We start from the raw sequence: 27,635 nt of genomic DNA, 5'->3' as shown, positions 1-27,635 counted from the left end.
CAATTTTATAGCCAAAAAATACATGTATTCTTAAGAATGACTGATAAAAATTCCACAAACATAGCCCCTTCAGATTACTTATTTAGTCTTTGTCAGGACTATAGTTTCCTACGTGATCCTCAGTGCACGTAAAAAGAATTTAAGATTTTAAAAAATGTTTTATCCAGCATCTTTAGATGTTTTTTTCAGTAGAATACTTAATTAAGGTACTGAGTCTACCATACTGTCAGCAACTAATTACCACTCCCTGACATTTCATATATTTACTTGTCTTTATTTATTTATAGTCTGTCTTCCCTAATAGAATGTAAACTCATGAGAGAAAGGACTCATCCATTTGAACTGCTGTAACCTTCACACCTAAACCAATTATTGGAAATGGTAGGTATTCAATAAATACTTACAGTGGAATGCATGCTCTGAAGAAATTAAAGGGGTTAAAAACTGACAACAAAATCAATTCAAAATTTCTATATACTTACCATATTTGACTGGGGTTGCAATACCAGTCTTGCCTGTTTCTTTCTTTGTTTTCGGTAATAATTTTCAAACGTTTCCTCATCACCCTAAAATAAAATCAGTAGAGTAATAAAAACACACACAACACAAACACATTGCTAAACAGATAACTTCTTTATTCCATAAGGGTCATTTTTCAGTTTCTAACAACTAGAATTAAATGTGGAATGGTATTTCATATTGAATACCAAGAACAAGATTTTGGCATTATAGTTCAAAGGCAGTTACCTTGTTTGGAGTCATGACAATTAAGAAAACTAAAGCCAAGTTCAAATAATTTGATAGCTGCCCAACTTATCACTTAGGCTTTATACATTTTTGACTGACCAAAGAAAATACGGCTGTCAGTGAAGGAAACTAAGTAAGAAAATTAGCTATCAAGCCTCAACTTCTGAACATGTTGTATAAGACCTATGCATATCTCACCACAGGGCAATATATTGTTGCTAACATGGTTTACCATTAATCTGCATCCAACAACAGCCAGGTATACATTATCCTTAAGTTTACATGGAACATTCTCCAGGATAAAGCATTTGTGATGCCATAAGACAAGCCTCAATAAGCTTAAAAGGACTAGAATCATACAAAATATGATCTCTGATTTAATCAGTGGGATTAAATTAGGAATCAGTAACAGAAGAACTTTAGGGAAATTCACCAACATGGAGATTAAACTCCATCTTGGTGTTTAGTTATTTAAACTAAATTAGTTATTTAACTCCATTAAATAACTAGCGGGTTAAAGAAGAAATCACAGGAAATTAGAAAATACTTTGAGATAAATGGAAACAAAAACACAATACATCAAAACTCAGAGACTGCAGCTAAATCAGAGGTTAGGAGAAAATTTACAGCTTTAAATGTCTACATTTAAAAAGAAGAGTAATTTCAATTAATATCTTAAACTTCTACCTTCATGAAAGAAGTTGAACACAAAAGGCCACATATATAATGATTCCATTTATATGAAATACCCAGAATAGGCAAATTCACAGAGACAGAAAGTATATTAGTGCTTGTTAGGGAGTGAGGTGAGGGGAGAGTAAGGAGTGACTGCTAACACGTAAGAGGTTTCTTTTTGTACTAATAAAATGTTCAGAAACTATTTGTAATGGTTGCACAACCATGTGAATATGCTAAAATCACTAAACTATATATCTTAGAAAGGTAAATGTTCTGGTATATGAATTATATCAGAATAGTGCTATTTTTAAAAGGGTAATTGTTCAACCAAAAATGAAAACAATGTAGTCTGGCATAACAAATACATAAGTATCATATTGAAAAGTAACTGTGGTGCAACAGTACAGAGCCAAGAAGGAAGAAATGGAAATTTCTTTTAAATATACATGAAAAGTATACTTTAAAGTACATGATAAGTTAAAGAAAGAAGTGAATGCCTCACATGCAGCGGATACTTCACAAATAAATACTGCATGTAGATTTACAGCTCAATGAACCTGTAGTCAGCCTTTAGAAAAGCAGGCCTAAAATGCATACATGTCTTTTTAATAATATAAGTATATGCACCCATATGTGCACACACATATATATGTATACACACACATATACACGTATACAAAAGATACTTACCAGAACAGAATAAATGTGCAAACACTGGTAAACAGGGGAAAAATCAACAAGATCTTGTACAGTTAAGACCTGATAAAATAAAACAATTCTTTAAAATTATAGATCAAATTACTAGTCTACTGTTGAATAATATAAAGTTAAACTCAGACAAGAAGATTCATAGATATCATGTTATAACATTTATCAACCATTAAAAGCATATGATAGAAACACAATGCCTTTTTATTATGTTTTGACACCTGTTCATACCTTATTCTTTATATATTTATCATTATTGTTGATTATTTTAGGTTATAGGTCAATAAAGCGGGGAGACTATATATCTTTAACATGCTTAATAGATTATCAGAAAACTGCTATGGATAACTAGATATATAATTACTGCTTCTGAAAAAGACAGTGCACAAATGCACAACTTAAGTTACGGATGAAGCTCCTTCCCTTATGCATCACTTATCATTATTTCATCAAATTTAAGATATTATCACTATTATTTTATGGAACACTAAAAAAGAAAAAAACACTACCACTTGAAACTGTAATATCATCAATTTTAAGATGTATCCTGATTCTGAGATGTCAATAATATTTTTAAAGTACACTTTACAATGAAAGAAACAAAGTAATATAAAGTTTCCCAAACTTGTGAAATAAGCTCTTTTTAAAGGAACACATTTCTACTCTTACAAATCCTCTGAGTGAACTTAAATTATTTTTATTATAGAGTTACTTATTTGTGAAAATGAAAGAAATAAAATGTAGTAATAATTAAATACATCTGAAAGAACAGAGAAACAACCAAGTTTCTCTTAGAGTATGGATTACGGGAAGGGGAAGATGGCAATGCTTCCAACAGTTGAAAGATACACAAAACAGAGTCAGGAAAATTGAGATACAAAGACTAGATGGTTCATTTTCACCATTCTGAATTTCAAGGGAGAAAAGACAGAGATTCTCTGAATATTGATTAAGAAGAACAAAAAAGCAGATTTTAAAAGTTTATGTTATTCCAAGGGACCATTCAAGTCACATTAATTCCACATTAGAAAGACATTAAACCCTTTAAGGCAGTTTATTTGTCTGTATATCAGACATCCACTGCATATGTAAATATATGTATATACATGCAGGACTTCCCTGGTGGCTCAGACGGTAAAGCGTCTGCCTACAATGCAGGAGACCTCGGTTCAATCCCTGGGTAGGGAAGATCTTCTGGAGAAGGAAATGGCAACCCACTCCAGTATTCTTGCCTGGAAAATCCCATGGATGGAGGAGCCTGGTAGGCTACTACAGTCCATGGGGTCGCAAAGAGTCGGACACGACTGAGCGAATAACAAGAATGCGGTAAATGTATATGTAAATATATGTATATAAATACATACAAATATTAACATACATATACATACATATACACACACACTCATAAATATATACAGATTCACTTATCCTCAAGGCATATAATGCAAATGTATACACTGAACACTCACTGGTTCCCACAACCACAAAGAAGCCATGGACACATATATTTATATGGTTCCTTCTTAATCAATCAATTAAAAGTTCTAACTACACCCTAACAGTGTCCTTAAAAAGAGAATTTAAAATCTCATTGACAAGGCAAAATTTATAAACAATTAGGAATACTAGACTTCTTATGGTACTAACTAATTCAAAAGGAATCCAACAGAAAAGATAAAAAGTAGGCTCAACAGATGACTTTGTAGAAAGAATAAAAGAAGCACTAGACAAAGAATGAATTTGAACATAGAGAATAAAAGAAAGAAAATATTTAAGGATAATTTTAAGGTTTCTAGACTTAATAAAACTTTTTTAAGAAATTAAAATTTTAACTTTAATCATACTAAAATTTCTTTGTACTATCTCAGCACCAACCAAAGAAAAGGTAGGGTATCCAGAATTAGTCTAACTGGCAAGGTTAAGCTATCATGCAATTAAATGTTTGCCGCAGGTAATTAAATTATAAGTGATCACTACAAAAAAAATTAAATTTATACTTTTACTGTTAATTATTGCAGAACACTTAAAATAAACTATCTGTAGCTTATAAATATAATCTATATTTGATGTTATATATAAGATATAATCTATATTTTATTACCCGTATCTTATATAAATAATCTATATCTGCCTACTAGGCAATCTAACATTTTAGATGATTCTTTTGTTCTAATATCATTACAAACTGATCTACTTAAGTTCACTTTTCACATGGCAAGACTCACAGAGACATTACAACTCAAGAAGAAAAAACCACCCAATAATAGATGAGGGAGGGAGGAAGAAAAGAAAGGAAAAAGGGAAGAAAAGAAAGGAATGAAGGAACAGATAAAAACAAAAAAATAGAAAAAGAAACAAATTCCCATCACCTCCTCTTCATTCTCATCCTCTTCCTCAAATGCATGTTTCAATACAATTTCATTCCTTTCTTCTGGAATTCTATCATTTATATACATAGTCTTCCCAAATTTTACATTATTTTGCTTCTGCAGAGTAACAGTGAAGATTTTCTGCTGCTGTGCCTATTTGGGGAAAAGAAAAGTTCAGATTATTTGAAAAAATATTGTGGTCAAAACTGATTTAAGAATCTCTTCGTATTTCTTCATCTTTTTAATGTCTGAAGGTGCAGGCTCTGGAATGATGTCCCGTTTTTTGTTCATGATTTATTTGTACCCTCCTTGCTTTTTCAAGAGTCTTGCAGGGGGTTATCAATTTTTTTGAAAAGGTTAAGAACCAATTTTCATCTTTGTTGATCCTCCCTACTGTATTTTGTTTTCTATTATACTGATTTCTTCTCTTGATTATTTCCTTTCACTTCCTTTTTTTCAATTCTATTTTATTATGGTAAGCACATTTAACATGAGATCTACTCTCTTAAATTTTTAAGTGTATATATTCAACGTGCATATCAATAATTTAATACATTAGTGCTGATAGGTATAATAGTTACAGAAGACCTCTACAGCTTGTTCATCTTTTTTTTTAATGGGCACACCATGCATCTTGTGAGATCTCAGTTCCCTGAGTAGGGATAGAAGCCGGGCCCACAGCAGTGAAAGCCCAGAGTCCTAACCACTGGACCACCACGGAATTCCCTAGACATTGTTCATTTCATTCTGAAACTTTCTGTCTGTAGATGAGTAACTCACTTCCCTCTGGCAACCACCATCCCACTCTTTGATTCAATGAATTTGACTAATGTATGTGCATGCATGCTCAGTTGTGTCTGACTCTTTGCAAACCCATGGATTGTAGCCTGCCAGGTTCTTCTGTCCATGAAATTTTCCATGCATAAATGCTGGAGTGGGTTGCCATTTCCTACTCCAGGAGGTCTTCTCAACCCAGGGACCAAACCTGTGTCTCTTGCATCTCCTGCATTGGCAGGCGGATACTTTACCACTGAGCCACTTAGGAAGCCTCGGGTCAACTAGTGATTCAATTATTTTAATGACCTTTGGTTTGGAGCACTGTCAAGATTTTATAAAAGAATTACCACTAATTCTTTTTTAAGAGGAAAACTAAAGACATAAACTTAAAAACACTAAAAACACTTAAAAGATACGATACCATACTGGAACATACATAAAATATGCCAATAGATTATTTCTAGAAAAAAAATGTCTACTAACCTCACAGAAAACTATGATATCAAGTTGCAAGCTTACTTCATTTTCCACAGAAAGCGTCCACAGTTTATGAACACTTGAAAGGCAGAAACTGTTATCCCACAACTGACTTAATTACTGACAAAAATGAGTATTTATACAGATTAATCAAGAAATCTTATATTTTCTTTTATGCATTTTAGTGATACTTCACTATCAGAGCCTCATTATTAGAGATTGAAAAAATTATAGGATTAATTCCAGCATTTTAATCTCACTATATAATGCCTAATTAACGCTTTGGTAGCTCTGACTGTAAAGAATCCAGCTGCAATGCAGGAGACCCAGGTTTGATGCCTGGGTCAGGAAGATCCCTTGAGGAAGGAAATGGTACTTGATGCATATTAGTGGAACATTCCCTCTGTTGGGAGAGGTCAGATTGTAGCTACTCTGTTCTATTAGCATGTAGAAAGTTTACCCACTGCCTCTTTAGGGTGAATTTCCTCTAAGAGCTATATTACTGTTTTTCAGGCCTTTCTACTCCCAGGTAATCAGACCATGTACATCACAGAAATCTAGCTCTACCCTCACCTAAACCTTATGCTGGCTCTAGAGGCTTGTCCTTAAGAAAATCATTGTCCCTTCTCACCCATTAACATCATTAACCTATCACTGGGAAAAAAAAAAAAAATCAGACTTCTCTTTCTCCCTCTGTGCCCGAACTTATTTTGTCTATGATATTCAATTTTTGTAGTAAAAAATCATTTATTTAGAACATTGCTTCCAAACTCTGGTGGCTCAGATAGCAAAAGCGTCTGCCTATAATGTGGGAAGCCCAGGTTTGATCCCTGGGTCGGGAAGATCCCCTGGAGAGGGAAATGGTAACCCATTCCAGCATTCTTGCCTGGAAAATCCCACGGACAGAGGAGCCTGGTAGGCTACAGTCCATGGGGTGCAAACAGCTGGACATGACAGAGGAGCCTGGTGGGCTATAGTCCATGGGGTCATAAGAGGCTTGTATATGACTTAGCAACTAAACAAAGTAAAGGATAAAATTGAAACAAGCATTTTATGTAAGTAAAAAAAAAAAAAGTAAACTTTGGATATATTCTATTACCTAGATTATTAAATACCATTAAATTAAAATTTTCCTTTTAAAAAATGTACGTATCTCCATAACTGAGTTACTTTGTTGTACAGCAGAGATTGATACCACATTGTAAATCAATTATATTTCAGTAAATAAACAAAATTCTCCTCTGTATTCTCACCTGTTTCATTGCTGTTTCACCTATTTTGTCAGAATGTTTTCGAATGCTTTCCAAAAAGTCTTTGAGATCAGACATGGAGATTTCTTTAATATCTTCACGGAGCTTAGGAAGATTTTCTATCATTAGCTGACAAAACCGGTACTGACTAACCCGGGGAAAATACACATTCTCTAATTGTTCCATAGTTTTTAGAGCTGAATAATACCTGTGAGAAGTTAAAAAGAACACTCTGTAAGGTTCTTATTATATTTATTTTACAAGTAAGAGCAAATAATCACTCCATCACTTCCATCAAAAAGGATATTGTTATAGCTAAGGTAAATAAAATTACCATTTACTTCTATATACTAATGACAAACTATAAACCATATGAAAAGGTTGCAGGACTAACAATTCTTTACTTCATTTCGTCTAAATCTACAATATCACAAGCATTATCATAGTCATAATATACATATCATATTAAATCATATCATATACATACATTAAGTATATATGGTAATAGTTCCAAATTTTTAAATTATTTGATATATGATTTCATGATATCTCTCTCATCCACATCTCCTACCATCAAAAAAGTACACAGTACAGACTTAAAGTAAAATACATTTAAGGAAATTAGAGGTATCACCTCACACTGTCAGAATGACCATCATCAACAATTCTACAAACAATAAATGCTGTAGAGGGTGTGGATAAAAGGGAACCTTCCTACATTGTTGGTGGGTTTGTAAACTGGTACAGACACTATGGAGAACAATACAGAGGTTCCTTTAAAAACTAAAAATAGAGCTACCATATGATCCTGCAATCCCACTCCTGGGGATATATCTAGAGAAAACCATAACTTGAAAAGATACATGCACCCCAGTGTTCACAGTGGCACTATTCACAATAGCCAAGATGTGAAAGCAACCTAAATTCTCATCAACAGAGGAATGGATAAAGAAAGCGTGGCACATATATAAAATGGAATATTACTCAGCTATTAAAGAGAAGGAAATAATGCCATTTGCAGCAACATAGAGGAAGCTAGAATGTGTCACACTGAGTGAAGTATGTCAGACAGAGAAGAGAAATATGGTAGGACATCCCTTATATGTGGAATCCAAAAAGCAATGATACAAATGAACTTCTTTACAAAACAGAACAGATTATCCACAGACTTAGATAACAAACTTACAGTTGCCAGGGGAGAAGGGTGGGGGTAAGGGATAGTTAGGGAGTTTGGGATTGACATGTATACACTGCTATATTTAAAATGGATAACCAACAAGGTCCTACTATATACAGGGAACTCTGCACAACATTATAAGGCAGGATGGATGGCAGGGGAGTTTGGGGGAGAATGGATACATGTGTACATATGGCTAAGACCCTTTGCTGAAACTACCACAACACTGTTAATCGGCTGTATTCCAATATGGCAAATAGATAGGGAAACAATGGAAACAGTGACAGACTTTATTTTCTTGGGCTCCAAAATCATTGCAGATGGTGACTGCAGCCATGAAATTAAAAGACGCTTGCTCCTTGGAAGAAAAGCTATGACCAATCTAGACAGCATATTAAAAAGCAGAGACATTACCAACAAAGGTCCATCTAGTCAAAGCTATGGTTTTTCCAGTAGTCATGTATGGATGTGAAAGTTGGACCATAAAGAAAGCTGAGTGCCAAAGAACTGATGCTTTTGAACTGTGGTGCTGGAGAAGACTCTTGAGAGTACCATGGACTGCAAGAAGACCAAACCATTCAATCCTAAAGAAAATCATCCTGAATATTCATTGGAAGGACTGATACTGAAGCTGAAGTTCCAACACTTTGGCCATCTGATGCGAAGAATGACTCATTAGAAAAGACCCTGACGCTGTGAAAGACTGAAGGTAGGAGGAGAAGGGGACGACAGAGGATGAGATGGCTGGATGGCATCACCAATTTGAAGGACATGAGTTTGAACAAGCTCTGGGAGTTGATGATGGACAGGGAAGCCTGGCATGCTGCAGTCCATGGGGTCGCAAAGAGTTGGACATGACTGAGCGACTCAAGTGAACTGAACTAATACCCCAATATAAAATTAAAAGCTTAAAAAAAAGAATCAAAGATATTACACTAAAGCTTAAGATTTGAGATTCAATTTGGGAGTCATCCAAATATAAATCCAGATATTTTTTAAACAAATGTGAAGTGACAGTAACTAATAAAAAACAATTTTTGTCAAACCAAATACAACTGTGTGCTAGCTTGATTCTGTAGGTCACTTAATTTGCAACCTCCAGTTGATCAGTAGGAATAACATCTGCCTCTACCCAGTGTTTCATTATCCCATGTGGACACCCGTACTTACAAAAACATATGGCAGGGCACCATAAGCCCAAAATAAGAGAAGTAGGGACTAAATATCTAGTGAGATGGCAGACTGAATACATGTTTTCCGCTTTACTCCTTTTTGAAACACCAATAAAAAGATAATGAAGGGATTTTTTAAAAAGCATAAACCTACACACATGAGAAAATGAAAAGAATACAATGAAATTTTAGAATCTGGAAAGTTGATAGACAAGTGGTTAAAAAAAACTCAGCAGACCTGAGAAAATGAATTCTAACTCAATAGGGGAAAACCAAGAATAACCTAATTTATTCTACAAAAACTCCAAAAAGTATAGGAAGTGACAGGAATTTCACTATATATGGATGCAGAAGTGTCCAATAGGAGGGCTACTGTAAGGAATAGCCCTTACAAAACCCCCAAAAGAGGCCTAAAGTAAGGAATACTGGTTAAAATGTGTTCAAGAAGCAGACCCTAGATTTTCTTCCTGACAAGCATCTAAACAACTGCCTTTTTCCATCTTGGCAAAATGCTAAACAGACCAAACCAAACAATTTCTAAAATGGGGGACACTACTCAAGGTCGAGGGCAATAATTTGTTGCTGCTTAGTCTCTTAAGTCTTGTCCGACTCTTTGGCAACCTCATATACTGTAGCCCACCAGGTTCCTCTGTCCACTGGATTTCCCAGGCAAGAATACGAGAGCAGGTCACCATTTCCTTCTCCAGTGGATCATCTTGACCCAGGGATTGAACCTGGGTCTCTTGCATTGCAGACAGATTCTCTACCACTAAGCCACCTGGGAAAAGGATTAGTTGAGCCCATATATAGTAGATGCCCTCTTCTCCAACTCACAACCCAGAATACCAGAAGTCAGATCTTTACCCTCCAGAGAGAAGACAGGAGAAGTCTCCTCTAGAAAATCTAACCAGCCCCAGAAGAAATAACTCCAGATTCTAGCATCACAAACTCCCCAACTAAAAGGGCCCACTTGGATAACCTAACAGTGAAACTCACAATAGACCAGTCCTACCCATATACCCAGGGTTCCAATCCGTTTTTTATGTCCACTGCACGAGGCTCAGCTGTAAAGAATCTGCCTGCAATGCAGAAGACTTAGGAGTTGCAGGTTCAATCCCTGGGTCAGGAAGATCCCACGGAGGAGGAAATGGCAACCCACTCAAGTATTCTTGCCTAGAAAATCCCATGGACAAAGGAGCCTGGCGGGCTACAGTCTATAGGGTCGCACAGAGTTGGACATGCCTGAGCACTCACACACCATGCACTAAATATGAGCACTCACCAGGGAATCACGACATCTACTTATTAGCTTCGAAGAGAAAAACATACCTTTTCTTAAGCCATCCCCTTAAGCCAATGATCAAATTTAGGATAATCTACAGATAATCTGATAGCACATGACTTCTGTTGTCATACACAATATCATTTATGTTGTACTCTTACCGAAAACATTTAATCTGAATCTAAACACGAGAAAATAAACAAATCCAAGATGCCCTGGTCTAAAACTGATCTGAACTCTTTCATGAAAAACAAAGCAAAGTGGGAAGGCTGTTCTAGATTATAGGGACAAAAAATTTACAAAAGACATTTGGGGGACAACTGGGGAAATTTACATATAAGTATTAGATTATGAAATATCTGAAGAAATACATAATGCCCCAACCTTGAAAATAGTGAAGCAACAGTAAATTTAGTTATTTAAAGACATAAATGTAAACACCAAAATAATTTCTTAAAAAAGGGAAAAGTTTTTGACCCTAGGAAGAAGGACTAGTGAATGGCAAGAAGGGAAGGTGATGTCTGGTCTTTCTTTTTTTGCAACAAACACACAGAACTATTAACTAATATTTAAAATAGGAGGATGTACAACTTTGATAGATAATATACAATATATTAATAATATATACATAAAATAAAAGACCCTTTCAGAATAGTTTGTGGGTCATGTATTAGGAAGGAATAAAACATTCTACTAATTAGTACCAATTGATAAAGTCCAATAAAATTCAATGCAAAGCATTACGCAAAGCAGTACATATACAAATCTCTTGAGTATATATTTGCATATAATGTGCTGTGATAATTAAGTAGCTATTAATAAACAAGAAGAAGTGATTATTTCCCTGTTTCAAGCATGTCTGATTCTGATTTTTCTACACAATTTAAAACTGTTCATCTTTAAAACATTTTAAACATAATTACATCTAATGCTCCTATGGCGATCCATAAACTACTTTAAATTATCTTTCATCTGTCATGTATTCATGTGTATTATAAAATAGAACATGAACTACACAGTCCAGATTGTCAACATGTAACTACCCACACTTTACTTTCACAAAATACACACTCAGCCTTTGACTGTATGCAACATTAACATGTTAAGTTAATCAGTATTTTTTCATTCTTGTTCAGCTATCTGTCTTTCATCAATATTATCAATCTTTGATATGTAAGGGCAAGGATCCAAAAATAAATGGCTAAGGATTGCTGTATTGAAACACCCTGATTGGTAAATAGCATTAACAAAGAACAGTTAAATATAGAAAGCAAAACTTCAGACGATTCACTATAATTTACAGTAATTTTATTTATGCTTTCAGTAATAGGAAAAAACCTCTTATTAAAAACAGGAAAGAAACTCACCTTTTTGTACTCATCTGTTCTTTTAGCTTACTGTACATTTCCAGCACTGAATTAAAAAAAGAAAACTTATTTTAGCTTTCCAAATTAAAAAAATTTGAAAGATGAAAATAAAGCAGGGAAGAGCATATTGTAAATTCAATAATTTTCTCTGTAGTTTGATTTAGGCTTATATTTTCAAATAAAATTTTATACTTCAAGTAAATGAAAGCATTTTAATTTCTGCATATATTGAACACTCTATTACGTAAATTAATACATTATATCAAACTGACAACACTTGCATAGGCTGACACCTAAAACTGAGACATCAACCTAGTAACAATTATCCTAATCAAAAACTTACTAATATTTCTTGCTGCGGTGGAAGGAGAAGTGTGGTCTTAGTTACTTGAGGGAGAAAGTTGAGCAACAGTAAGATTAACTGATTTTGATTCAATATACTAAATAAATAAGGTAACTGCTATAGCTCATGAAACAAAATTTTACACCAAATTCAGAGAAAGAAAAATCTCAAAAGTTTACAACACAGAGTAAATTATAATAAAGGTATAAAGAAACATAACAAAGTATCTTTATCATTTCCATCAAAGGCTCAGAAATGTAATTATTCAATAAAATTGTTATAAGCTTCAGCAAGAAGACACACTGCCACCAAAAAGGTTTCAATGCAACTATGTAGAGTACCACTCATCCTTAGTAGAATTTCGAGGTATAAAGCAGGTGAATTACTCTCAGATCATTAAGCTAGCTCACATTTTCGTAGACAAAAGAGATAGACACATTTTTTTCCAGATTTTTTACACTCTTATGGCCACTCCCTAGGGGGTTTCAAGTTCACAAAAGATATTGTTTAATTGTCTGAAAAACCATAAAAACTGCAGTGGTGGCTATAATGAACCAGCCCTAATTCTGCAGACCCCATGTATATCTCTATCAAAGTCCCTTTACTGCAATGCAATATATCTCACGTTTTCCATCTGAAGCATTAGAGTGAACACATAACCTAGGAAAGAGCCTAAAACTGCTGCTACAACTATAAACTTGCTTTGAAGTCTCCTGTTTCATCTCAACAATTCATGTAAATTTCACATCTACCTTATATTATTCCCATACTGTTTTCACATAAAAAGAATACTTTCCCAAAAATAACTAACTACAACACCAGGAACATTCATTGTTTACCCTGTGACTTCTTATATCCTCTCATACCCCTCTTAATCTAAGAAGGAAGTTAGGCAATTATACAGTAACAGCTTATTTGTCTTTATTCACATTAGATGGTGGGATCCTTCAGAGCTGGGACTACATCATTTTCAATTTTATATTTCTAATATCTACCATAATGCCTGACACAGAAAAGTATGTTTGAGTGAATAATTAGATAGAAGGATGGATGGAGGGAAAGAGGTGGTTCTGGATGTGGCTATCAAGAACACAATGTTTACATGAACTCAGATTTCCTGTTCAGCCTTGAGAGCAAAGACAGTAGCAGTAAAAAACTCTTAACTTCTACTTCCCTTTATTTCTCTATTTCAAACAGCTCATTAGGGTTGAATAAGCTGAATTTACTGTTCCTCATTCCATGAGAACCCAATTTTTTTAGGCTTACTTCTTACAGTTCAAGGACAAAGCATTCAAACTGAAGAGGCTGTGTTCATGACTATTTCAGTGTATGTGATGGTGGCAAAGAGGTATTATTAAGCATTATTATAAGGAACTAAGTTTCCAACCCTAAAATCTAACACAATAAGTAGATATTTTATTTACTCAAAGTTAATGCGCACATATCCCTCGTCCATCAGAAATTAAGATGAGCAGAACTTCAGTGACAATAAACAAAAAAGAAACTTTATTCTTACAAGTCAGCAAACAATTTTTCTTTAGCTAATACAATATGCTAACAGATTATGTAACTTGTAGTCTAAGCTAAATTTACATTATGTGAATATTATACAAAGCACCTTATTCTATCTCCCTGGATATGGAGGTTCAGGTTCCTTCCTTACAAAAAAAAGTTAAAAAATAGGACACTGAGATGGATTTATCTTACTATATTAAGAAAAAGAAGTCATATACCTGTTTCCTTTTTTTGAACAGGGTGTATGCAGGTAAAGAAAATACTGGCTAGTTTATTCAGAATTTATTTGCAATGTCCCAGTAATATATGAGTCCTAACAGAGACCAGAAAACTCAGAAACCTAATAAGTCAGTCTTCCCAAAACATAGGAGGAAAGGCAAGACTGGAAAAGGGAGAATATCTGGCACTTCTGTATGTTATCTTAATAGTAAAATGAAATTGCGAGCAAAGACCAACTGCTTAAGTGACAAAAAGAAAACAATGGAAAACTAGAGGTTTAAGAAAGTAGGCAAATTAGGAAAATGAAAGAAAATGGAATCAAAAGACACTCTCCATGGGAAAGTATTCTGGTGGGGGGAAAGGAGGGGTTGGGGAGGGACAAAGGGCAAACTAGGCTGAAAGGGAACGGAAAGGTAGAGGCTGTTCTGGGAGACTGATGTGATAGATCATCAAATAGGGGCCTTATAATACAGAAAAAGATGAAAATGCAGGGAATAAAGCAGATAGGAAAGAAAACCATGGGCATTGGGGGAACAATCACCATGTAATCTATAATTCCTATAATGAATAATGAGTAAACACCATTAAATTACAGTTTCACCAAGCTGAATATTACATTACAGATGTTTAACTCACCTGGAAGGCATAACTGTAATTTTTCTACTACAGTTGTAATATTCCTCTGCTGAATTCTACATCGAATAATATCTTCTGTTTGGACTATCACCTTAAAGAAAAGAAATGTCCGTATTTAAAATGAACAGCTAAATTGCATCCACATATTGAATATACAAAAGAATAAATCATTTTCTCACCTCCTTTCCAGCATCTTGAAATCTTCGGTTGGTATCAGTAACTTGCACCTTAAAAATAATTTCACCTTAGTTAGACAAATATGCATAAAACTGCCCTGATGTAACTGCTCACCCTTGTAATCAGATCATGCTTCATGAGAAACTTAGAACAAAGAAATGCAAATTCAAATTAACTCTACAGCTTGAACTTGAACTTTTGATTGAAAAGGGCTTTTGTTAACTTCAATTACTTATGACAGTTCTTTTTAACAGATTCTGTGGCAAACTTCTCAAATTTAATCTAGATTTTTGAACTTTACTTGCTTCTCTAAGTCTGTCAAACAATTCAAATCAATGACCCAATTGACCAGTGGTCCCTTTTTGATAACTTCAATGAGGTCTATGTGCCATTCATTGTCTGTAGGAAATGGTGATTGCATTTTATGGTAATTAAACATTCATACTTTGCTGAATGCAAACACTGGGTGGTTGATTAACATCAAACACGGAAATCTCAATCCACAGCAACATTTTAATGCTGCAGGTGCAGGCAAAGCTCAACCTCAAATTTTCCCACATATTAAGTGACTCATTAGGTCATCATAGTAAGGAAGCACATTCTGGTTTATTAAAAATCTCATTAATTTCTGAACAATGATGCTCAGTGACCTCATTGATGCCGTATTTGGTCTCTTGTTATCTGAATATCCTTTATATAATGGTTTTCTAATCATAACCTTTGGTGAACCAGGGTCGTTCTGTCTGCTAAGCTCTCCAAATGTAAAGAAAGATAAATAGGACAACTCTTATAACTAAATACTTTATATTCTGACAGAACAAATCCAGGTCTTATTTCATAAATAATGTTTTAGCTGTGTGGCAGAAAACGTAGACCAACTTGCTTTAAGAAGATTACACCCTGCTATTAAGCAAAGAAAAAAAAGTTTCACTATTATTAAATAATTTTGAAAACACAATCACTTATCATAAGTTTTTACAAGTTTTCAGAAAATAGTTTTTTATCAAAAAATTGTACTCATTGTCACTTGAGAACTCTAAAACTCCAAATGAGGTCTTTCACTGTGCGAATTTTTTTAGTTCATTTCTTGTAAGGAAAGAAATCCTGTTAAGTCAATGCATTACCAAAAAAAAAGAGAGAGAGATAACTCCTGTCATCAACATGACAACTGTATTAATAAAGCATTCCCAAATATGTACTAATCCACTAATCCACTTCTCAAAAACAGTACATTTAAAACAATTTATAAATATGCACTATAAATATGTAAGTGATTTGAAAGCAACAGTAAATAGAATTTTAACATATTTCTTACCTTAAGTTTCTCCGCATCAGTCCTTACTTTAAGGAGTTCTGTTATAGCATCTACAAAACCCTGATGATGAAAATTACACATCTTTTCAATTTCCTTGTCATGATTACGGATACAAGCATCTAACTTTTCCATAAACTTCTTGTGTGCATTTGGTTGGTCATCATACACAGACCTGTACAGACACAAAAAGAAAGCTATCATTAACTTCCCAGTTCACCAAAATTTCTTCTTTATTAAGCTCAATCTCTACAAGAGCTGATATTTTAAAATAAAATCTCTGAACAAACATACTAGGTTGTTAGTAATAACATCAGCAGAAACAGTTTGGGTGAAAAATACTTAATTCCTTTTGAACATGTTAGTATTTAAAGAGCCACAAGTCCTCTAGATATATCACTAAGTATCTGGAATTAAAGGTCTAAGACTTAAGAGATGAGCCTTCAACACACTAGTGCTCAAAAAAGAATCACTACCTGAATGATTAAGGAATGAATAAACAAACTTCTGATTTCTACAGCATTTACTATGTGTCAGGACATATTCTGAGTGCTTTATATATTAACTCTTTAATCCTCACTACAAGGCTATAACATAGAAAATGTTATTACCCTACCTTACAGATAAGTTACAGATTATGCAAACTGTCATAAATTCCACAACTAGCAAGTGAGAGCTAGTTGCTAGTTGTGGAATGAACATGAACATGGGATCTGAATCCTGGTAATGTGGTTCCAGAGTTCATATTCTTTTTTTTTTCTTTCTATTTTTTGGCCATGCCTCATGACTTGTTGGTTTCCCTGATAGCTCAGTTGGTAAAGAATCTGCCTGCAATGCAGGAGACCTCTGTTTGATTCCTGGGTTGGGAAGAGCCCCTGGAGAAGGGATAGGCTACCCACTCCAGTATCGCTGGGCTTTCCTTGTGGCTCAGCTGGTAAACTATCCGCCTGCAATGCAGGAGACCTGGGTTCAATCCCTGGGTTGGAAAGATAACCCTGGAGAAGGGAAAGACTACCCACTTCAGTACTCTAACCTGAAGAATTTCATGGACTATCCATGGGGTCGCAAAAAGTCAGACACAACTAAGCGACTTTCACATGACTTGTGGGATCTTAGCTCTCCAACCAGGGATCAAACTGGTGTCCCCTGCCATGGAAGTATGGTGTTTTAACCACTGGACCACCAGGGAAGTCTCCAGAGTCCATACTCTTAAGTACAAGGCCACACTGCAGTCACCACAATGTTCTCTAAACACTGCATTTACACTCCTACTGCATCTCAGGTCCTGCGGTCTTGACACCAAGGAACTGCCCCATTCACTATGCAGAAAAGGATTAACCTTGCCCAAAGAAACATTTGGGTCTTGCTCCCAACTCCTGGGCAGTTTAGCCTTCAGAATGTCCTGCTGATAGATGCCTCTGTTTACTTGGACAATGCAAAATGGTCTGAGTGCTGGCAAAGATTGAAGGCAAAAGGAGAAGGTGGTGGCAGAGCATGAGAAGATTAGATAGTATCACCAAACAATGGACATGAATTTGAGCAAACTCCAGGAGACAGTGGAGGACAGAGGAGACTGGCATGCTATAGTCCATGGGGTTGCAAAGAGTCGGAAATGGTTTAGCAATTGAACAACAACAATATGACTTACAATGTGATTTACAGTTAATGGGGGCAAGGGGCCACATGGAATCAGTTCTGGAGGCGCTGAAGACTAAGGTCAGCAACTCAAGCAGTCAGCCCTGTCTATGGAATCAACCCCCAGGAAAAACCCTGGACACCATGGCTTGGGAGAGCTTCTCTGGTTAATAATACTCCACATGTGTTAACATGCATCATCACTGGGGGAAATAAGTGCTGTCCATATGACTCCCAGAGGAAAAGACAACAGGAAGCTCCCCGCTGGAACTCTCCTAGACCCTGCCTGACCTGCTTTTGCTTGTTGTTAATGCTAATCTATATCCTTTTGTCATAGGAAATAGTAACCGTGAGTGTAACAGCTTTGCTAAATTCTGTGAGTCCTCCTAGATAATTAATGAACCTGAAAGCAATCTTGGGGACCTTCCAAAAATGTGCCCCCCGATCTGTTGCCCACTGTCGAGGTTCAGTTCAAGTCCCATTTCCTCCAGCAGGTCTTTCGCAATTATTTCCATGCCAAGTGAAGAACTGAGCTAGAACTAGGCTCTGACCTTGGATATCTTCTCTTTTCTACCTATATCAGTCTAAATCTCTTCTAGGCTTGGAGCTTCAAAGTCTATAAATACAGAAAGTGAAAGTGAAAGTCGCTCAGTCCTGTCTGACTCTTTGTGACCCCATGGACTGTTCCATGAAATTCTCTAGGCCAGAATACTGGACTGGGTAGCCTTTCCCTTCTCCAGAGCATCTTCCCAACCCAGGGATTGAACCCAGGTCTCCCGGATTGCAGGCGGATTCTTTACCAGCTGAGCCACAAGGGAAGCCCAAGAATACTGGAGTGGGTAGCCTACCCCTTCTCCAGGGGCTCTTCCCAACCCAAGAATCAAATCGGGGTCTCCTGCACTGCAGGCATATTCTTTACCAACTGAGCTATCAGGGAAGCCCAAACACTATATAAACACTGACACCTCCCAAATTTGTATTTCTGGTCCTGACCTCTCCTTTGACCTTCATACTCATGCATCTCTACAATTGGATGTATGATAAGCATCTCAAGTATGGCCAAAATGAATTCCTATCTTCTTTCCCAAACCCTGGTCCTCCCATGGCCTTCCCTCATCTTAGTAAACTCCATTCTTCTAGCTGTTGAGGCAAAAAACCTTGAAATCACTCAACTGTTCTCTCGACTCCCCACTAAAACAATCCAACCACATCTCACTGCCTCCCCACTGGTATCACCCTGGACTAAGCCATCAATGTATGCTCCCTAGATTATTCTGGACAGCTTCCTAACCGGTCTCCTTGATTCTACCCTCATTTCCCTTCAGTCTGTATTCAACAAAGTAGACAAAATAATCCCACTAAAAATGAAATCAAACCCCCTATCTTTCTTCTGCTCAAAACCCTTTTTCTTACAACAGCCTATAAAGCCCTATGTAATCCTGCCCCATGTTATCACAGTGACCTCATTTCCTAATACTTACTCCGTGCCAGCAGCACTGGCCTCCTTGTGGTTCCTGAAACGCACCAAGCACACTCCTGTCCTATCCTCTGCACACGCTGTTTCCTCTTCTGATCACATTTCTCACACATGGCTGCCTCCCTCAGGTTTTCTGGTCTCCTTGATGAAGCCCTTTCTGGCCACAATATCCACATTATAAACACACACACACTATTCCCTTTCCCGCTTTATTTTTTTTCTAAAATAAAGGAATTCACTTTGTTACTGCATCACTCTTACCACTATTTAATATACTCTCTACTTCACACTTCCAGTTTCTATTTTTGCTCACTGGAATGTAAGCTGCAGGAAGGCAGACAGTTTTTGTCTGTTTTGTTCCCTGCTGTACAACCAGCCTTAGAATAGAGTCCTAATGTAGCAGATGCTGAATAAAGAACTGATAGACAGATGGACGAATGGATAGATGGAATTAAAAACATCACTTAGTAGCTGTTCAACCTCAGATAAGCCACACAAACTCTGAATCCAAATTCTCTCAGAAATAAAACAGGGATTAAAAAAGTATCTACATCAGAGAGTTATAAGGATTAAATTAGCAAACGTATGAAAAATTCTTAGCACAATAACTGACACATAGCAAGTACTCAAAATACACTGGCTACTGTCACAGAATGCACATAAGAGTCAAACAAATCCTTGTTAAATAAGTGAACAATCTGCCAAACAATTAAGTATGGATAGCAAAGATCAAATACCTAACACTCAGTTATCCATGCTGTAGGGGTTGACTACCGGTAACACCTGGCAACTGTATAGGGGCTTTTGTAATTTTTACGACTAATGTTTCATTTGTTTCTTACACGGTACCACAGAAAATATCATTGCCTCCTTTTCACAAATGAGGCCCAGAAATACTAAATGACTTGCTCAATGTCACTCCCAACTCATGCTTTTCCTACAATGAATACACATAGCTAACAAGAACTCTTAATTAAACTAACAACATTACCCCAAAGAAAAACTCGCATTAGCTGACCTGCATGAATGCTAAGTTGCTTCAGCATTGTCCAGCTCTTTGCAACCCTATGGACTGTAGCTCACCAGGCTCCTCTGTCCATGGGATTCTCCAGGCAAGAATACTGGAGGGGGCTGCTGTGCCCTCCTCCAGGGGATCTTCTCCACCCAGAAATCAAATCCGAACCCAAGTCTCTTACGTCTCCTGCATTGGCAGGTGAGTTCTTTACCACTGGAGCCGCCTGAGAAGCCCCCAACTGACCTTAGTATGCTATAAACAAATTTTTATTTCATAATTGTGAAAATGTGTTACATTTCTTTAAGTTATATATATATATATATATATATAAGCTTTTCTAAGATTATTTTTTACATATTTTAATAAAAGCTTGATATTTATCTGACTCAAAATATCAGCTAATAAACAGAAAATACAGAAAAAACTGGCTCTTTTTCCCCCCTATCACTGCTGTAGCAGTGTAGCAAAAAGCCAGCAAGAGGCCGTCCAGGACTGCCCTGCCACAGTGCCGGCCAAAGCAAAGTCTGTGAGGGCGAAGGCGACACTCTTACCTCTGTGAAACAATGACGATAATATATACACAGAAAGGGGAGAAACAGGGTTATTTTAGAAAGTTCTTTAAATGCACCCTTTAGTGTATCTTTCCAATTTAATCTCCAGAGTTTTAAAAACAAAACTATCCTCATTTTATAGTAATTCAGGTCACTACCTGTGTGTCTATTATGGCATCTATTTATATACACACACACACACATAAATGGGTACATATGCTGATATATGATATTTATATACATATATATGGATATATATGGGTATGCTGAAGCCGAAGCTCCAATACTCTGGCCACCTGACGAGAGGAGCAGACTCATTAGAAAAGACCCTGATGCTGGGAGGAGAAGGGGTCGACAGAGGACAAGATGGCTGGATGGCATCACGACTCAATGGACATGAGTTTGAGCAAGCTCCGCGAGTGAAGGACAGAGAAGCCTTGAGTGCCACACTCCATGGGGTCGCAAACAGTCCTACAGGACTGATAGGCTGAGCGACCGAACAACAACAATGGGTATAATACATGTATTACAGCATATATATTAATATATTTAATAGTATAATTATTATAGCAGGTGAACACTTTTTTTCCTATTGATGTTATTAGAATGTAGAAAAATATTATCAGGACATATGTAATACCTATTCTCCATTAACAAAAAACAAAAGCCCGAAATGGGTGCACTATTCACATTCCACGCCTTCTGCTGTTAGAACTGTAAGTCCCAATACAGGAAATTAAAAAAACATTAAAGAATTAGATCTAAAACATTAGAGAATTAGATCTCAATCTGCCTACTGATAAGTCTTAATCTTTCCTGATCCTTGGTAACTATCTACTCCTGAGTACAAACTGCACCCCAAGCTGATACAACCACGTGTATCAACCACAATCCATATCAATGAGATCATTCTGAGCAGAGTACACAGAAGTGAGAAGTCAACATAAAGAAATGTTCTAAATCACAGAAATCCATTACATTTAAAGAAAGTATTGAGGGATCAAGCAAGTGCCAGAATGCAAACTTCATCACAGTTCTCAGCTCTTTGATATTCTCAGGTCCTGTAAAGAACCCTAGAAATTTCATAGTTCTGTCTTTCTCAATTTAATAGTTGCAGCACAGATCTAACCAAACACAAGTACTCACAAAGGCATTAATCAATACATGTAGTTGATTTAACTCTCTACCCACTGTGATGAAAAGTAAGAAATAACTACTCTGAAAGTAAAAAGTGGAAGTGAAGCCGCTCAGTCGTGTCCGACTCTTTGGGACCCCATGCATTGTAGCCTACCAGGCTCCTCCGTCCATGGGATTCTCCAGGCAAGAGTACTGGAATGGGGTGCCATTGCCTACCCCAGGGGATCTTCCCAACCCAGGGATTGAACCCAGGTCTCCCTCATTGCAGGCAGATGCTTTACCGTCTCAGCCACCAGGGAACTACTCAAAACATGTGCTAATAAAGCCAATAACAAATAGCTAAGTGAATAGAGACAGGAAGGGAGAAAGGGTGGATATGTATAAGAACACTGGAAAAATGAAGAAAAGCAATTTTTACTTTAAGAATTTCACACAGTAAGAATTACCACTCTTTTCTCTGAAGGAATCTATGCTTAATTACAGATAATCTGGAAAGAAGGTGTAGGAGACAGATACGGAGAGAAGCAGCAGCAATTCCTCCCAGACTTAGTGGACTAAGTGAAAGTGAAGTTGCTCAGTCGTGTCCGACTCTTTGCGATCCCATGGACTGCAGCCTACCAGGCTCCTCCGTCCATGGGATTTTCCAGGCAAGAATACTGGAGTGGGTTGCCATTGCCTTCTCCAGGAGATCTTCCCAACCCAGGGATTGAACCCGGGTCTCCAACACTGCAGCCAGACGCTTCACCGTCTGAGCCACCAGAGGAGTCATATTCCGCTGCTTCTGGCTTAAGGCAGTAAAGATTGCCAAAAAAAAATACTCCAGTACTCTTGCCTGGAAAATCCCATGGACCGAGGAGCCTGGTGGGCTGCAGTCCATGGGGTCGCAAAGAGTTGGACACGACTGAGCGACTTCACTTTCACTTTTCACTTTCATGCACTGGAAAAGGAAATGGCAACCCGCTCCAGTGTTCTTGCCTAGAGAATCCCAGGGACAGGGGAGCCTGGTGGGCTGCCGTCTATGGGGTCGCACAGAGTCGGGCACGACTGAAGCGACTTAGCAGCAGCAGCAGCAGCACACACGACCACGTACTCACTATTAAGTGATTTACATGTACTATCTCATTAGTGTTCACTGCAGCTTAATGATGCTACAGATACTGTCAGCATCCCAATTTACAAATGTAATTTGGGAAGATTAAGATTTTAAGTCCAAAATCACAGAGTAGTGGGATCAAGATTTAACCTTCGGTCTACCTGGCTCCAAAGCCCAGTGCTCTTAACCATTGTTTTAGACAGCCTCTCCAGTCAGAAATGGTGATAAGCACCATGAGAATGCAGAGAAGTTAGCAGCATAGAAACTAACCAGATCACCTTTGAAGATCAACAATTGAGAATGACTCAGCAGGGAATCCCTGATGTGCACTGTTGCACCCATCAGGTAAAATCATCCGATGAACAGAAAAAGGGGATGAGAAGTGAGGCATAGCTAATTGTTAGGCAGTATTAAATTACAAACGCAAGGAAATAAGGAGGAACAATGTATGAAGAGAAAACTGAGGGCCCAGTACTTGGCTGACCTCAGCTGAACGGACTCTGAAAAATATATTTTTCTTTTTCCTTTTTATGTCTTTGAATGATAGTTATCATTCTTTGAAATTTTCACTTGCAGGGCAAGAAGGAAATACCATTCAGCATTGTTCATTCTCTGAATCCTAAACTGGTTAAGCAGCTGTATCCATCTAATTAGTGTGCGAGACATACTGCTGTTCTAAATTTTCAAGCAGTATACAATGTTAATGAAAATAAGCTTTTCTTCTTTCAAAATGTCCCCAGGATTTTATAATGTCTCTTGGCAAGCCTAATCAAGTTCCTATAAATAAATACAGATATAACAAAACCAGAAAGAGTGAACATTAGAAAGTCAGTAAATTTTCCACTACCCTCATCCACTACGGTTGCAACTTAGTGCTCCATATATAGATAATAACTTCAGTAACAAGAGTCTTGTCATCACTTTCAAAAGCTTAGCACAATAAAATCTAACTTCTGACAAAATGTAATGCTAATCAGACAAAAATGCAGATACGAAATCAATTTAAAAGAGATGACTTTAAAACTGTGCGAAGAGAAACAAAAATAGACTTTATGCTACACTATGATTTTATTTACACATTTTAACTAGCAACTAGGAATGCATAAAACCATTCTTATATATGTCTTTTTTAAATGTATGTTTTAAAAACATAGCTAAAAACAATTTTTTGGTATATACTTTCCATCTTCATTATATCTAACCTATACCAAACTGTGCAAATATGAGTTATCTCTTAGTATTTGATCATCCGATTTATCAGATTTATAGAATTTAAACAAGTAAATAAATGATATTTCTGAAATGCCTTCTTGAATTGCATGTATAGGGCTCCACCTAGTGGTAATAAAATAAATATAAGAAAACATGTCATTTAAATGTTAAGACTAGTTCTTTGAAAATTAATATTTGTATCATCAAAGCAAATGTCCTAACAGAGGCATTCAAGCTACTTTGATTTTTTTGGACAGATGTTACATTCTGTTAATATTATCAATTCACTAATCATATTCCAATTTTTTTTAGGAAAACATCTTTCTGAAGAAAAACAACATTCACAAGCTACTGTGTTAAAAAGAACTCTTCTTACTACTAGTAACATTAGGAATTTTTTGTCAAAAATCATTAAAAAATACCCTTATACTGTTCTCAGTATCTTTTTCTTTCATTGTATCTTCGCTGAAAAAAAGATTCTATCACTAACTGTAAAGGAAATCTATTTGTTTCCTGAGAAATGATTTATTAAAATCTCTAGTGATAAAAAATTGCTTTTGCATCCTTTTGACCATTCTATATTTTTCCAGTCCACAGGCATTTTTCTGTTCTTGTACCAGTGTTTCAAATTGCATATCAAGCTTAATTTCTAAAATATGAGTCAATTTTGTATTTCTAGTAATTAGTATTCAAGATTTGGTATTTCATATTAATGAGATTATTTATGATACTTTTTCAGGAATTTCATATTTATATTGACTGTTTTTCATGTTCTAAGTACCAATCAAACTGATTAGTACTGAAACTTTGGTTACTATTAACAACTATAAAATGTACTTTTCTAATATTAAACATATTTATGACAATTAACCACCTTATGATTATCAGCTTTGGACAAACTCAGCATTCCTAAAAACGCTGCTATGAAGACAATGGTAAACATAATACAGAAAAACTGACCAGAAATTTTCGAAAGCTATTAAAACCATCCTATCCACTTCCTATCCAATACAAGTTACTTGCTATCAATCTCAAAAATAGTTTTAAAAACAGGTTTTTGGTATATCAGCAAATTTGGTAAATTCAGCAATCAGTCATGCAACACACCAATCATCTGGCAATTAATTTCAGGCCAAGACTCGAAAATACTTCTCTTATAGAAGCACATGATGAATTCCTAGTGTAAGTTCTTTCAGAATGGGGTATACCTAAGCCCCGAGTATAAAAGGGCAGTTAAACACCAGTGAGACTGTCTCAGCAGCAGTTCTCTGGGCCCACTGTATGGATCCTGGAAACTAGGAGAAGATACACAGAGATACTCTTACCCTAAGGGCATGGCTTTGGTACTCCTAGGCTATGTAAATTGGAAATGTAATCTTATGTTTCAGTGGAGCGGTCTCTTCAATGCCAGTTTATAACCCACTTGAAAACCCTGCAGCCAGAGTCAGAAACAGGGACTTGAAACACTGCAAATCTCCTCAACAGCCTTTAGAAGCACTTATGTCCCCAAACTCCAGTAACAGCCATAAGAGAAAGAAACAGTGAGCTGAAAGACTCCACAGCAGCAAGTGAGCTGCCATGGAGGAGAAAAGCCTCTTCTACATAAAGTCACATGATCTGGAACTCTTTTTTTCAAAAAAACAACGAATAGCAAAGACACCATGTCCCTATCTTAAATACAAAAAAGGATTGCTCAAAGTACCATTCTTATCTTGGGGGAAAAAAATTTATACTACAGTTACTTAGCAATTTAGAACAGCAAGAAATAGTCAACATAAGGTACCATGTCAAATGTTAGCACTCAACGTTTCTCCAACCATTTCATCAAATATATCTAACATGAATAACAACTTTCCCATAACTTTCCCTGATTCTTTGTAATCCAGGTGGAATTAAGAAGTGAAACAGCTAAAAACACATTAACAGCAGGATAAAGACAGAGGAGAATTCTAACAATATTCATCAAACACCAACCATGTACAATAGAAACTGAAAACTAAGTGCAGAAAATAGTCATCGCACAGGTGACATTAATACAGAGGACAGCTGCTCCCTAAATCATTAAAACTTATCTGCACTGAGCCTAACTCTTCAAGGGGGCAGGAAAGGAAATATAGTTTTATAACATGGTTCCAAAATTCTCTAACACATCTTCCATTGACAGGTAGGGTCTATATCCCCTTCCTTTGAATTTGGACAGGCTTATGATAACTTCAACCAATGGAACATAACTCAGGTAATAATATGTGACTCCAGAAGCTAGAAAGAAGCCATGCAACTTTCACATACACTCTGGAGAAAACTATCCATCACGTAAGAAATCTAACAATCCTGAAAATGACATGCTGAAGGGGCCACATGTGGGCACTCCCAAATGACAGCCCCCCCAACCGCCAGCAGAATGAGTGAGCCAGCATGGCTGTCTAGTCCAGCTGGGCCTCAGCTGATTTTGGCCCAACCAGCAACCAATATCTGACTGCAGCCACATGCAAGACCCCAAGACACAACTGTAGAGGAATCTGTCTTCAATCTTCTACAAAAGTTTCCAAGTACAAGAACAATCTGGACATCTGTATAAAGTATCTAAAACAGAATTAAAATATTTTCTAGAATAATTCCTTTTTTCACTATTTCTTTTTTCCTTTTGGCACTAATCCTTTTTGGCACTGTCCTTAACTTCTTTTTCCAACCCAGGATGCTCCTCCCTACAATATGCCTCAATCTTAAACTTCCTTCAAAATTCACCTCCAGCTAGTTTCTCTGACATACTTTCATGAATACTGAATAATACCTGTCCCATGACCTATTGCTTCCCTGGTGCCCCATGACCTACTGCTTCCCTGGTAGCTCAGACGGTAAAGTGTCTGCCTGCAATGCAGGAGACCTGGGTTCGATCCCTGGGTTGGCAAGATCCCCTGGAGAAGGAAAAGGCAACCCACTCCAGTACTCTTGCCTGGAAAATTTCATGGACAGAGGAGCCTGGTAGGTTACGGTCCATTGGGTCGCAAAGAGTCAGATACGATGGAGCGACTTCACTTTCCATGACCTAGAATTTTCCCAGTGCTATTATATACAGTCTATAATACACTTTTATTTATTTGTATAATATACCTAATTTATTCTCCAATAACTTATTGCATGTTTTATTTTCTAAATTCCTTGAGAACTGAAGGTGTCTTCCACTTCCATACTCAGTTCATAAATGCTGTGAGGATGCAAAGAACTGCATCTAAATAAACAGAAAAGGTTCACTAGAGGGCACTCTTCACCTAAAAGTAATCTCTAGAAATTCAATATATTTCTTTTCAC

The 27,635-nt window shown here is 36.5% G+C and overlaps 1 protein-coding gene across 1 annotated transcript in view; it reads right to left on the bottom strand.

The window, feature by feature from the left end:
• EXOC6 (exocyst complex component 6) overlaps positions 1-27,635 on the bottom strand; it is a 173,408-nt gene that overhangs the window by 120,941 nt on the left and 24,832 nt on the right. Inside the window, exons 2-9 of the mRNA XM_052661217.1 lie at positions 16,210-16,381; positions 14,897-14,944; positions 14,718-14,808; positions 12,005-12,050; positions 7,010-7,214; positions 4,503-4,655; positions 2,116-2,184; positions 483-566 (exon numbers count right to left, since the gene is read on the bottom strand). Of these exons, the coding sequence (XP_052517177.1) occupies positions 483-566; positions 2,116-2,184; positions 4,503-4,655; positions 7,010-7,214; positions 12,005-12,050; positions 14,718-14,808; positions 14,897-14,944; positions 16,210-16,381 (868 nt within the window). The remainder of the gene's footprint in view (positions 1-482; positions 567-2,115; positions 2,185-4,502; positions 4,656-7,009; positions 7,215-12,004; positions 12,051-14,717; positions 14,809-14,896; positions 14,945-16,209; positions 16,382-27,635) is intronic.

Source organism: Budorcas taxicolor, chromosome 23 (genome assembly GCF_023091745.1).
Source record: "Budorcas taxicolor isolate Tak-1 chromosome 23, Takin1.1, whole genome shotgun sequence".
Taxonomy (NCBI): Eukaryota; Metazoa; Chordata; class Mammalia; order Artiodactyla; family Bovidae; genus Budorcas; species Budorcas taxicolor.
This window is presented reverse-complemented; position numbering and strand designations above follow the sequence as displayed.